Below are 13857 nucleotides of genomic sequence, written 5' to 3' on the forward strand. Positions count from 1 at the left end.
CGTTGAAGCCGCTTGGGGAGAGAAGCAGTGCATGGGACATCGCCAGCACTCTCTTTCTCTCTCTCTCTCTCAGTGATCGTCCATCTGGGGGTTCACCCCCGAGGTGGCTACAAAGGCCGGGACTGGGACAGAAGCCAGGGACTTTAGCCACCGCTCCATTCTGGGTTCAGGGGCCCAAGTCCATGGGGTGTCTCACTCTGCTTTCCCAGGCGTCTTAGCAGACAGCTGAATCCCATGACAAACGGCTTCCAGGGGGAGTGTCGGCACTGTGAGGTAGCAGGTAAAGCACCGCCACAGTGCTGGCATCCCATACGGGCGCCGGTTCGAGTACGGCTGCTCTACTCACCCCCGATGCAGCTCTCTGCTGTGGTCTGGGAAGGCAGCGGAAGACGCCCCAAGTCCTTGTGCCTCTGCACCCATGAGCAGATCACAGCGAGGATCCTGGTTCCTGTCTCCTGGCTTCAGATACTCTCAGCTACGTCCATTGCAGCCAATTGGATAGTGGACCAGCAGATGGAAGACTTCTCTCTCTTACTCTCTGTTTCGCTCTCACTCTCTCTCTCCGTCCCTCCCTCTCATCCCCTATGTGTGTAACTCTCAATGTCAAATCAATAAGATCTTCAAGAAAAGTAAAGAAATTAAAAAGGAAGAAATAGCTATAAATAAAATACCACATCAAGGCCAACTACTAGAGTTTTTTGTGATTTTGGTATTATATGCATTACCTACCCTATTAACCCAGAATTTGAAAAAGAGTTTAACTCGGTCTTACAGCAGATTTTGGTACCCAGTCATTCTCTTCTTCCTTACCAACATCCTGTGGGGCACTATCTCTGACTTGTGCATGAGGAAATCTTTGGGATTTACTTATCAGACACTTACGTACCCACTCACACAAAGACTTGAAACAACTGCAATCTACAGAGTTCTCCACGGAACACGCATCTGCTTCCTAGTCCGCGCCCTCCACAGTCTAGCCCTGCCTTTAAAGTATGGAACATGTTGGAAATATACCAAATCATGTCTTCCACAAAGCAAGACAGAATACCGAAAGGTAGTGTTTGAGGTCCCCTGGCTTTTTTAAAAATTTTTTTGAGTGGGCAGTGAGAGAGATTGAGATAGAGACAAAGGTCTTCCTTTTCCGTTGGTTCACTGTGCCGATCTGAAGCCAGGAGCCAGGTGCTTCCCCTGGTCTCCCATGCGGGTGCAGGACCCAAGGACTTGGGCCACCCTCCACTGCACTCCTGGGCCACAGCAGAGAGCTGGACTGGAAGAGGTGCAACCAGGACAGAATCCGGCGCCCTGACCAGGACAAGAACCTGGTGTGCCGGTGACGCAGGCGGAGGGTTAGTTTAGTGAGCCGCGGTGCAGGCTGGTCCCCTGGCTTTTAATGGGAGCCTAATTCACTATCTCCTCTGTTCAATTTTCTGTCATTTCCTCCTGAATTTCCTGTTTTGAGTCAAGGGTGCTAACCATCTTCTTAGTCTTGGAAGTGTCCTGAGTGTGTGCTATGAGCCAGGCCCTGAGGGAGGCTAAAGATACAGAAAGGAATAAACCGTGGCCTCTGCTCTTGAAATGCTTGGTCCAGTAGAGGAGGGAGTTATTCCAGTAGATCACTCAGAAGCCAACAGTTGAATGTCCTTTTTAGGGAAAGTTGGGTTCTGGCAGGGTGGGTAGGAGTTAACCAGGAGAGGAGGGGGCAGGAGGCCTAGACAGAGGGAAAAGCATGGTGCTTTGAGAAGTGACAAGTATTTTTAATGGCTGAAACTTGCAGGAGAGTGAAGAAAGATGAGGCTGGGAAACTGTGGACAGCAGCATCTATCAACGAGTGATGGATTATTAACAGGAACCTATCTGCATTTCAAGTAAGAAAATCAAGTGTCTATAGGAGAATGGATGGAGTGAAAGGTGGGAGGGCATTTAAAGGACTACTGTAAAAGCCTAAATGAGAAGCAACTAGGGTCTTACCAAGGGTGGAGGGAGGACTGAGTGGAAGGAAGAGACTTGAATGATGACGGTGTTTGTAAACCAGAACAAAACACAGAGGCCTGCCTCTAGGTGACTTATTTCAATACAATGACACAAGGACTACTTTATTCAAGGGGGAAAAAAACCACACTTCCTGCTCATTCTGAAAGCATTTCAAATTTCTGAGCATACTTATATCTGAAAATGATTTTGCCCTTACATATGCAGTCTGCACTAGGTTCACTTGCATGCATTTCATACCGCAGCAGAAGTATGCTCCTAGGCACTTAAACCTGCTTAATCACCAGCTGACTGCACTCCTTCAGCAAACATTTACTGAGCATGTACTATCTGCCAAGCACTGGCAGCTACAGAGGGCAGGAAGGTGAAACAACACACCCTTTGCAACGAGGGAGTTTGAGGTTGGCACAGAAAATGGACTCCCAGGCAGGGTCTCATTAGCCAATGTGGTTGGCATGGCCTGGATGCGCACAGTGATTTTCACACCTGCAGGGGACAGGAAAGAAGAGCTATGCCCCAGGAAGACACTGCATTTGGTGTTTCTAAGGGGCTGCCAATCACAAACCCATTTTAGTGGAGAATGCAGACGGCACATGCTGAACTATGTGCTGTATGAGTTCAAGGAGCTCTGCCCTCTTGATCTCTGCTGAAACCCCAGTGTCTGTCTGGCATAGCATCCCTCATCTGGTGGGTACCCACTGAGATTCTTCCAGGGGATGAATGGATAAGGACTGAGACATGGGCAGTTTGTTTGGGTTAGTCAGGATTTTGCAATAGTTTCTCCTATCAATTGTGTGAATACATTGCTTCCTGACACAATGGCAGATGTGAGTTAATGTATCATTTGGTGCACTCTGAGACTCCCAGCTTTGACGCCCATGGGCCAGCACTAACTGCCCCTCCTGCTCTTGAGCATTGCAGACCTGAGCTTCCCCGGTCCCACTGCTGTTATTCAGATGGGGCAGCAACAGGACAGAGCTGGCAGGAAGGGCAGCCTCCCACACTTCCTCTGCAGAATCTTCAAATAGGATCAGTCATGTTGAAAAATGGCCCCAGGCCACTGCTGCCTAATGGGCCATGATGGATGAGCATAAATTTTCCAGAAAGCAGCTCAGAGATAAGATGCAATGGGCTGCTTTTTGTTCTCCAGAAAGCATGGCATTTCCACTGAAAAAAATTAGGTTGAGTCCACAGTGGATGATGAGCAGGTGAGCAACCCTGTGAAAAGTGGCCAATCAACCCCTCCTTTTCTAGCCACAACATAACCAAGGGAAGGTGAAGGAACTTAGAATGTTTTCTTATTTTTTGAAGAGGCCGAGGGAGCTCCCCTCTAACAGCCTGCAAACACCCCCTGTGACTACAGGTGCAGCTGCGGCCTTCAGGGCTGACCACATTTCTTTCCTGACTCAGGGATTGGCTTCCTCCTGCTTCTGACACAGCGTCCTGACAGGGGCCCAGAGAGTACCTGTGAGCTCCCATTGAATCAGCCTCTCACTAGCTGGAGGACTTTCCTGTGTCCCCGAGGAAGCAGGGGGTTCTTCTAGGGTACAGGAAGAGCAAAACATGCTCTAAGATGAGACTCAGGTACTGAGTAGAAGATCTGGTTCCAGTACATAGCCAGTCTCTCTGGTCCTCAGCTTCCCTGTCTGGAAGAAATGGAAGATCCGGGAATAATCCCGGGATTCTTGCTCCCACCTTGACTTTGTGCTAAAAAGCTCACCAAGCAGCTTCTAACTCATGAACATCTCATCGACCCTCACCGGCTGTGACTGAAACAGGCTAGGAGAAGTGCTGGCAGAGGACACAGGGCTGCCAGGCCCCTACAGAAGCAGACTCATGGCCACTGGATGTGCTGGAGGGACAAGGGCACAACTGTGCCTTCCCAACTCCAGGGCAGCCATGGGGCCTGGGGAGTGAGTAAATGGATTAGTCCAACATGGGCGCACTCAAAACCTGTGTATTGAACGCCTACTGAACATCAGCCCTCCTGGAATCCATTCTGATGACCCTGTGAGGTAGAATCTATCATTGCCCCATTGTAACAGAAGAGGAACATGAGGCTTGGAAACTCATTCTTCCACGAACATCTCCCCCAGCTACCAAACTCTTAACCACTGGGAAATGTGGTGTGTTCCTCAGTTTCATGCCAGAAGTTCAAGGACAGAAACAATCAAGAAAGGAAAGCTACTTAAGTGCCCCCAAGGTGGAAGAGAACTTGGCGCTGTCACGGAACTGAGAGGCCAGCATGGATGGGGCAGAAGAGTACGCTGCATAAGGTCAGATTCACATAGGTCCCAGGAGGACACTCCTGCTGGTGCCTTGGGACTCATTCTGCCCCAACAGCCTCACTGCTCTGCTCCCAAGGACTCACTCCCCGATTATGCAACATAGCACCAGCATGCTGTGTCACCAGGGGCAAGTCACTCAGCCTCTCTGAGCCCCAACTTCTGCATGTGAAAATGAGAATAACTTGTATGGAGCAAAAGCCCCACTGTAAAAAAGTGACTGTCTGTGACATTCACCAAGGTGGAACCCAGAGAGGTAGACCTGCCCTTCATTTCCAAAATGAATTCCAAGACGACCATGTCATGGGGAGGTGGGAGGGTTCACAAAGACAAATAACAAGTCAGAGGAAACAGTGGCTGTAACTCAGTGAAAGGAAGCACTAAAGTAACACGGTGATGCAGCAGGTTTTCTTCTCTCCCTCTCTCTCAAATAAACAAAATATTTAAAAACTGTTCAAGATCATGCACAATTTCCACAAACTTGTTAAAGTTCTGCACATGCTGAAAATTTAAGTACAAAAACATGTCCATGGATCTGGATGAATACCAAATGCCTCCCCGTGTTTCCCTCCAGGGATCAGGGGAAGAAAGTGGGACTGTGGTCTGAACAGTACTTCTACATTATCATGAGTGTTTTACTGCCTTTAAAATGTTGAAACAAATGTGGCGTGTCAGTCTTCCTTCTCCATGGTGAGTACTGGGTTGGGCATTTCATCAGATTCTGCACTCCTGTTTTTTTTTTCTTCTTTTTGTCGATATTGAACAGAAGAATTCTTGTTATCTGACTGTGTCTCTAGACATGCTTCCCCCATCTTCAGGTCAGTGTAAGGTCTCTAAGGACTGAAGTTATTCCCTAACACCTCTGGACATGCCAGGGGCTTGCACCAGGACTATGCATGCAGGGATGGAGGGTGGAGGGTGGAAACCCAGAGACCCCCTACAAGCTTCGTTCTTGACAGGCTTCTTTGGGCTTGCTCTAGCATGTGCCCCACATCCTCCTGGGGTGAGTGTGGGAACACTGGGCTTGTCGGGGTTGAGGGGTTTAACAAAGATTCCTGTGCCCTTTCCCAACCTTACACCCTGCGTCAGTATCCTGGGTCCTCTGTGGGTGAAGAGATGCCTGGCTAAACTCCCGGCAGTCGATGACAACTTAAACTGCCTTTGATGTGTGTTTCTCTGGGGACTGAAATCACCATTACAAACTCGCTGCATTTAAAGGCCTAACTTCTGGATATGGCACAACAGAATTTTGCAACAGCAGGAATTTAATTCTAAAGAATGGAATCCAGGGTGGCCACTGGAAAGGGATCTGAATATTTTGCCAATTCCCCCACTCAAATTTCTTCTCCTGTGTATATTTTAATTCCCCTAAAATTGAGTTACATTTCCATCAAAATTTCACATTTCTGAGTATTCCAGCTGCAGAGCACACCTCATGAAAGGAAGAACAAATTCATTAGCCCGGCTCCTGTCTCTAGGCTGGCAGCAATCACACTCTCTAAGAGGCTCGCGTGTCTCACATGTATTTACCTGAGGTTGTTCCTGGTATTTGGACAATTATTTAAAATGCTAAAAAAAGGCGATGTAGAAACAGGATAATTGAGGTGAAGAGGAGAGGAAGGGAAGCTGTCACGGGACCATGATTTCTCAACTGAAGAGTTCCTTTCTCAGGTTTGTGTTAATTGTAAAGAAGGATACCGTCTACCACAAACACAGACACACAGACACACACATACACACACACACAAACACCCCTCCAGCCCCAGTGCAGAGATAAGTACACTGTCTAACTCTCTCTCGCTCTCTCTCCAGCCCCAGGACAGAGAGAAACTTGATTTCTATGCTAGAGGTTGGTAGTTTAGAGCGACCCTGTACTCTCCTGCCATAAACTCACATGATCTGCTCACTGTCATTAACGATGGCCAGAAACTTCACTGATTGCTCCAAAAGTTATTACCCAATTACCGAGGGCAATGCAAGCATGGTGCTAAGCAGCATTGTTCATGCGCCACCTCAATTAATACTCACAACAGCTTCTCAAAACAAAATCCCCAGAAAGCAAGGTCAGCATCACCAAGGAACTTGCTAGAATTCCAAATGCTCGTACTGCTGCTACTGGAGACATGCCAACATGCGGAGCCCAGTCTATGATGTAACAAGTTCTCCCCAAAATTCTGATGTGTGCCAAAGTTGCGGAATGACCGTGGAGAGAATGGGGGCTGTTACAATTTCACAATGAACACATCGGGCTCAGAAAGGTAAAATGTTGTTTCAAGGTACAGAGAAAGCAGAAGAGATCATATCTGAATCCAGACAGGCTAACTCCAGAGACCAGTCCCTCAATCACAGTGCTACAATGCTCATTATCCGAGGAATGAAGTATGGATTGAATCAGTGGGCATCAGACAAAAATATGCCGAATGAGTCTGCAGTGAAAATTCTAAATCTCAACAACTGAGCCAGTGACAGGCCACTAGAAACAAAGAGACTTCTCAGAAACATCAAATTAACTCTACATCCACCAAGTTGGTAGCAGTCAAAGAAATGAGGAGCCATCTATTTGATGGAATACAATTCAGCTTTAAGTGTGATGGTTGCCAAGACGTCCAATGGCCTAAGTGAAAATACTTAGGATATAAAGAGGCAGGAAATACTGAGTCTGGGACCAGAAGCACCAGTATGGGCAGATTTTCCCCAACAGTCACAAGTTGCTGAGGACTTGGGAAACTGGGATTTTTTTTTGGTTGTTTAGGTCTTTTTATTTTAAGATTTATTTTATTTATTTGAAAGAGAGAGGTAGAGACAGAGAGAGAGGTCTTTCATCCAATGGTTCACTCCCCAAATGGCCGCAATGGCTGGAGCTGCGCCGATGTGAAGCCAGGAGCCAGGAGCTTCTTCCAGGTCTCCCACGTGGGTGCAGGGGCCCAAGGACTTGGGCCATCTTCCACTGCTTTCCCAGGCCACAGCAGAGAGCTGGATTGGAAGAAGAGCAGCCGGGACTCGAACCAGCGCCCATATGGGATGCCAGTGCTTCAGGCCAGGGCGTTAACCCACTGTGCCACAGCGCCGGCCCGGGGAAACTGGGATTTTAACAACTTGTGGGAGTGAATGGAAATTGGCACAGTTATTCTGCACCAAAACTGGGTCATAGATATTTAAATTTTAAAGTATGCATGACTTATGACCCAAAACCCCCACTTCTTAGAAGGAACCACATATGCATAGTCAAGCTGGATCATTATCACTGCAGTTCAATGCTTCTAAGGGGAAAAATCTGACAAAAACTAAGCTGCAATCATTACGTGGATTGGATAAATAAATCAGCTTTCATCTATATTGAAGAATGTGATGTGCACATTATAAGGAACCTAGATATCCCTGAGATACAGAGAGAGAGACTATTCCATTTGTCAGTTTCTTGAATACACTGTTAAAAAACTAGTTTGTAAGAAATAAAGTATAATATTATTTATCTTAAAAAGGAGTTGGGAAGAAAGGGAGAAGAAAGAAGAGTGAAATTAAACATAACAGAAATCACAAATGCACACACATCACATTGTCTATTTTCAGTGTGTATTTTCATCAACAAACATCTAAACAAGCGACCACAAAACTGCGATCCCACTTTAGGAGATAAGCAAAGAGCTCTCTCTTACTGGCAAAGAGTATGCAGTGGGGCCTCTGGCTTCTCCGTCTGCCTGTAGCAGCTAGCCTTGACCTCGGGGATACAGGAGAGCTTCTCCAACATGGAAGACGTGGCCGTGGTTAGGATGCTGAGACCGTCTCTCACTCTCACCTCCAGCCTGTAGTCTGAATCATTGTAGGAGACTGAAATAAGTCATGAGGGAAACTCTTTGGAGGTGAGCTCTGTATTTCCAGAAACTAGAACTGGAAGAACTCACAGCCAATTGCTCTGCATGGCAAGTGCTGTGATGGGGTATGGGACAGCCTTATGAGCAGGAGGAAAAGACCATGTGGCCTGGGTGGAAATTGAGAGAGCCTCACCAAGAAGACACGACACAGCCTGAGAGCTGAGAGCTAAAGAGGCAGAGCCTGCCAAGTGGCAACCTGCAGGAGGCAAGAGCACCCTTCAAGCTATGTGTGTGTGTGTGTGTGTGTGTGTGTGTGTGTATGCGCATGCGCATGTGTGCGCAAAAGCACATCCACGTGACTTCACAGGGGATGCCCAGGGAACCCCACAATCTGAAATTGCTGCCCAGGTGTGGCTCTGGAACCAATGCTGCGTCCCCCACCTGACACTCACATGACCCCGCACCATTGCTCAGCTTCCGACATCTCTTGCTGAAAAATTTTAGCATTTGAGGCTCTTGTGATAGTTTAAGGAGATGAACCATAATGGGTGAGTTTTCTAACAAATCATCACCCATCGCACTTGGTGGTGGCTCAATTGATGCCCATTTCACATCTTAACTCCTGTTGTACAAAAACGTGAGACAGGCCTTACTGGACTAACATCTGAAGAGCTGTGTTACTTTCTGGAGGCTTGCAGGAGAATCCATCGCCCCACTCCTCTCCAGCTCAGAGAGGCCCCCCTGCACTCCTGGGCTCGTGGCCATTTTCTCCACCATCAAAGTCAGCACTGTTGCCTCTAAGTGGCCAACCTTGTATCCTCCCATCTTTCTTGGACCATAGCCTAGATCTCTATGTTCAAGGATTTCATGGGACAGAACTGGACTCCACTGGCTAGTCCAGCATTCATCACCTCAAGGTCATAACAGCATGGATTTTTAGCCATGAAGGTGACATAGTCACAGACTGGGGATTAGGACACAGACATCTTTGGGAAACTGTTATTTTTTCGTACCACATACAATATTATGTAGTAGAATACATGGCCTCTGATATGCACTTAATATTCGGTTGCTGCTGTGATATCATTACTGTTATTACTGCATCCAATTGAAGAGTGTGAGAAGGCAATGCCTGAGTCTTTGATGACAGTCTGCATGCAATGCTAAGCAATTATTGCAAATCCTGGGACCACTCAGGTCTTAAAGAATGACTTCCAAAGATACACAAATCAAGAGTTTCCACGTGGACAAAAGTTTTGAATGAATTAAGACTTTCTCACTAAGTACTATCAGTTGTGCACTCACACACTAGCAGAACAAACACTGCCTCGTGCTTCAGCATTTTCAAATCAACAGCTAGAACAGATTCCTCTGCTAACCTCTGTGCCTTATCTGCCAGCTGGTCTGATCTGACTCATAAATGGCTGTAGCCTGGTGGTGGGTAAAGGGAACTCTGCAACTCTGCAAACCATGTCCAAAGAACTCCAGGCAATGGGTGGGATAGAAACGAAAATGTTCCCCAAAGTTCCTCAACTTCATTAAAAGTTTGGCTTAAAAGTTCAATCCATGAAATTGAACACAAAGCATATGGGTCTCAGCTCTGGAACAGAGACCCTCTGGATGGCTGTTAAACTCTTCCTCCCCCATGTGAAGCAGCTTTTGATACCATGTAGTAGTTTCCCCCCACACTTGATGAGACTTCAAGCTCCATGAGAATATGGATTCTTCCAGGAAGTCCACAGTCCATCTCTGAAGCCTGGCACACAGCCAGGACCCCAGGAAGAAGTGCTGAATTAAAGGAGTAGATGCATAGGGAATGACTCATAGGAAAATACCCAAACCAGGATCCTAACCAACAGCAATATTTAGATTCCGAAGCAGGGGTTGACAGTCTGTGGAGTGTGAGCCAAATCCTCTGAGTTTTAATTAGTTTCCAAATTTTGAGGACAAAGAGAAGTGAAGAGATTACCAAGGGTAGGGTTCTAAACTTTTACATTCAACCAGCGTCACTCAAAATAATCTTGAAAACACAAACTGAGAAGCTCTGCCCCAGAGTTTCTGATTCAGGACCCATGGGGGCCTGGGAATGTGCATTTTTGTCACATCCTAGGGAGCACACTTTGCCACAGCACAAGGGTGCCCCAATACACGCCCATCACTGTTTAAAAGCCACGCATGTTCCACATGTTAGCAGTAGATTCCAAATTGCGCAGGTCCCCTATTTTGAAATTTGGGGTGAATTTTTCCCACAACCCTGTGGTAATAAAAAACACATAAATTAAGAATACGGTGGGATGCTAAGTCAAGTATCAGAAAGAATGGTGCTTCGTGATGGCTGAAAATCTTTCATGAAATGTTGTATCACCTCCAAAGTCAGTCTTCATCAATTACCTCATTCAAATTTTACAACAAGACTGTAGGAAGGCATACTTAATGCAACATCATCCTTACTCCCATTTTGTCAAGGAAAGAAAGGAGGTTCAAAGGGGTTGAAGACATAACATCATCCTCGTCCACTTGCCGTCCCTGTCCAGGTGCTACCTCTCTAAGCCTTGCCTTGCTCCCTTCATTCTTCTGTAGCCATCACTACTTTGTTTCTACTGATTTTTACACCTGGCTTCCCTAATCTCTCCACTGCCTCCTGCAGCACTGTCTCTTCTAGCTCACAGTGTGGCCTCTCTTTCTATGTTTCACCAAGGAGCAGGCAGTCCACGCTGTCCAAAGTTGTCACTTGCCCATTCGCTGGTTCCACACCCTCACTTCCATTCTTCAACACACTCGGCTGGGCCCCACAGAAATCCTGTCTGGTGCCCATGCTGTCTAACAGAACTTGAGTATAATACCAGCCACACATGCCATGCTATATTTCCCAGTACACACATCTTACAAAATTAAACAAATAAAGTGATTTTAATGATAAAATGTAGCCAAACCACTATGTCCAACAGATTATCATTTTAATCTGTAGTCAATATAAAAGTCATTGCTACTAAGACAGTTTACATTTCTTAATAGCAAATCTGAAATCCAGTGTGAACTTTATGCTTATAGCACATTGCAGGATGGTCCAGTGCTCAGTGGCCACATCTTATACAGTACAGGTCTCTACAGTCATGATGATCTCTCAGCAGCCAGGTCTAATCAGTCTTTCTGGAATTTGTAGTTCTGAAACATTTCTCCTGCTGAGTCTACCTTGCTTCTCCTGGCCATACTCGCTTCCATCACTTTCCAAAACACCTCTGCTTCTTGCCCTTCTCCTGATGACTTCTTCTTAAGGAAGCCTCTTCCTTCACTCACCTCCCACAGCGTTAGTGCTCCTCCCAGGTTCCCTGTTCCAGCCACTGTTCCTCTCTCATTGTATCATTTTCTTGGATATTGCAGCCATTTTTAGAGTTAAACTAGAGATAATGATGGCTCCCAAATCCTATATCTAGCCCTAATCATTCCTATATTCAAATAACTGGACATTCATTGTACTCCACCAACCAATTCAACTCAACAAACTCTACAACTGACCTTATCATTTAACAACTCAAAACTCAGTAAATGATATCTGTCTACCAGCCAGCCAGAACCTACAGAAATGAGTCCCACCAAGCAGAGGCTCCAGAATTTACCTGTCACAACTTGGGGGTGAGGTACAACCGATACTTAAGTGGGTAAACACCAGAGATGATGCTAAAGTCTTCAATGCATAAAAAAACTTCCTATAGCTACGAATTACCCAAATGTCAAGAGACCCACTACAAACAGCTTTTATTTTTCCTTTTTATGTATGTATGTATGTATGTATGAATGTATGTTTTCTGTTATTTGACAGGTAGAGTTATAGACAGTGAGAGAGAGACAGAGAGAAAGGTCTTCCTTCTGTTGGTTCACTCCCCTAATGGCCACTATGGCCGGTGCTATGCTGATCCGAAGCCAGGAGCCGGGTGCTTCCTCCTGGTCTCCCATGCGGGTGCAGGGACCCAAGCACTTGGGCCAATCTCCACTGCCCTCCTGGGCCACAGCAGAGAGGTGGACTGGAAGAGGAGCAACGGGGACTAGTACCCGGTGCCCAACAGGACTAGAACCACACATGGAGGATTAGCCAAGTGAGCCACGGTGCCAGCCTATTTATTTATCTTTTAATGAATATAAATTTTATAAGTACGACTTTAGGAATAGAGTGAATCTTCTCACCATACCCATCCTCCCACCCACACTCCCACCCCACTTCTTCCTCCCTCTTCCGTTCCCAGTCCCATTCTCCACTGAAATTCTTTTTCAATTAACATTGTACACAAAAGACCAATTCTATATTAAGTAAAGATTTCAACAAGTTGCACACACACATGCTCACACACACATGTTCTCTCTCTCACACACACAGTTTGAGAACTAGTTTTATAGTTAACTCTCATAATGCAACTCACTGAGGACAGAGATCCTGCATCGGGAGTTAGCACACAGTGACTCCTGTTCTTAACTGAACAATCTCACATATGAGGTCAGTGAAACAGCTTTAAAGCCATAGCTGTACTTCTACGGTGTGGAGCCCTGTGGCTATGCCTATTCCTGTCCCCTTCCCAGACTCTGGAGGGGGGCCCAGAATCCGCACTTTAACAAGCTCCCCAGTCGACTGTTATGTGCACTAAAGGGTAGGAGTCACTGCTGTGAGGCAGAGCCAACCTCAGTGTCAGAGATTCATGCATTCTTCTTCAGTGACAAGCACTGGATCACTTGATACACAATCAGAAGCTGAAATTCAAAGTCTGAGTAATTCCCTAAGTTCAGCCTTTAGGATCAATACCCCGGGCTTTCATGGGATTCACTTAACTTTGAGTTTTCCCTTTATTAGCACAATCCCAGAAAAACTGAGCCATAAACTTCACAGAACAAAGTAAAGAGTGTTTACTGCACAATTCGTTTCTTCAGTCCTAAAGCTCACAGCTTGTTTCTTGCTAAGCTGAAACTCAGAAATACAGAGCAGTGTTCAGTGCTCTGCCCACTGCAGAGGCTGCAGCATAGGCTGCTGCAGGAAAATATTCTAACCTTTTCATTTCATTCACACACACACATATTTATTTATTCATTTATTCTAACTTTTATTTACTGAATATAAATTTCCAAAAAACAGCTTATGGATTACAATGGCTTCCCCCCCCAATAACTTCCCTCCCACCCGCAACCCTCTCCTCTCCTCTCCCTCTTCCCTTCCATTCACATCAAGATTCATTTTCAATTATCAATAAAGATCAATTTAGCATATATTAAGTAAAGCTTTCAACAGTTTGCACCCACACAGAAACACAAAGTGAAAAATACTGTTTGAGTACTAGTTATAGCATTAATCACAATGTAGAGCACATTAAGGACAGAGATCCTACATGAGGAGTAAGTGCACAGTGACTCCTGTTGTTGACTTAACAAATTGACACTCTTGTTTATGGCGTCAGTAATCACCCTAGGCTCTTGTCGTGAGTTGCCAAGGCTACGAAAGCCTTTTGAGTTCGCCAACTCTCATCCTATTTAGACAACGTCATAGTCAAAGTGGAAGTTCTCTCCTCCCTTCAGAGAAAGGGAGAAAAGTACCTCCTTCTTTGATGACCTGTTCTTTCTCTGTTTATATTTTAAAACACATGAAAGCTACTGCTCTTGAGATGTAAGGATAAAAATATGAGATGGACCCAACAGCCAGAGCTAAGCAGATTTGAAGCCAGGAGCCAGCAGCTTCCTCCAGGACTCCCAAACTGTTGCAGGGGCCCAAGGACTTGGGCCCTCTTCTTCTG

At 46.0% G+C, this 13857-nt stretch overlaps 1 protein-coding gene and 1 long non-coding RNA gene across 2 annotated transcripts in view; both read right to left on the reverse strand.

The window, feature by feature from the left end:
* The window catches only part of LOC138844805 (trafficking protein particle complex subunit 9-like), a 315342-nt gene extending 303157 nt beyond the window's left edge, over positions 1-12185 (reverse strand). The window contains exon 1 of the mRNA XM_070054855.1: positions 7931-12185. Within this exon, the coding sequence (XP_069910956.1) occupies positions 7931-8022 (92 nt within the window). The 5' untranslated portion in view covers positions 8023-12185. The remainder of the gene's footprint in view (positions 1-7930) is intronic.
* LOC103346435 (neuroblastoma breakpoint family member 4) overlaps positions 1-13857 on the reverse strand; it is a 1612367-nt gene that overhangs the window by 443663 nt on the left and 1154847 nt on the right. The window lies entirely within an intron of this gene.

Source organism: Oryctolagus cuniculus, chromosome 12 (assembly GCF_964237555.1).
Source record: "Oryctolagus cuniculus chromosome 12, mOryCun1.1, whole genome shotgun sequence".
Taxonomy (NCBI): Eukaryota; Metazoa; Chordata; class Mammalia; order Lagomorpha; family Leporidae; genus Oryctolagus; species Oryctolagus cuniculus.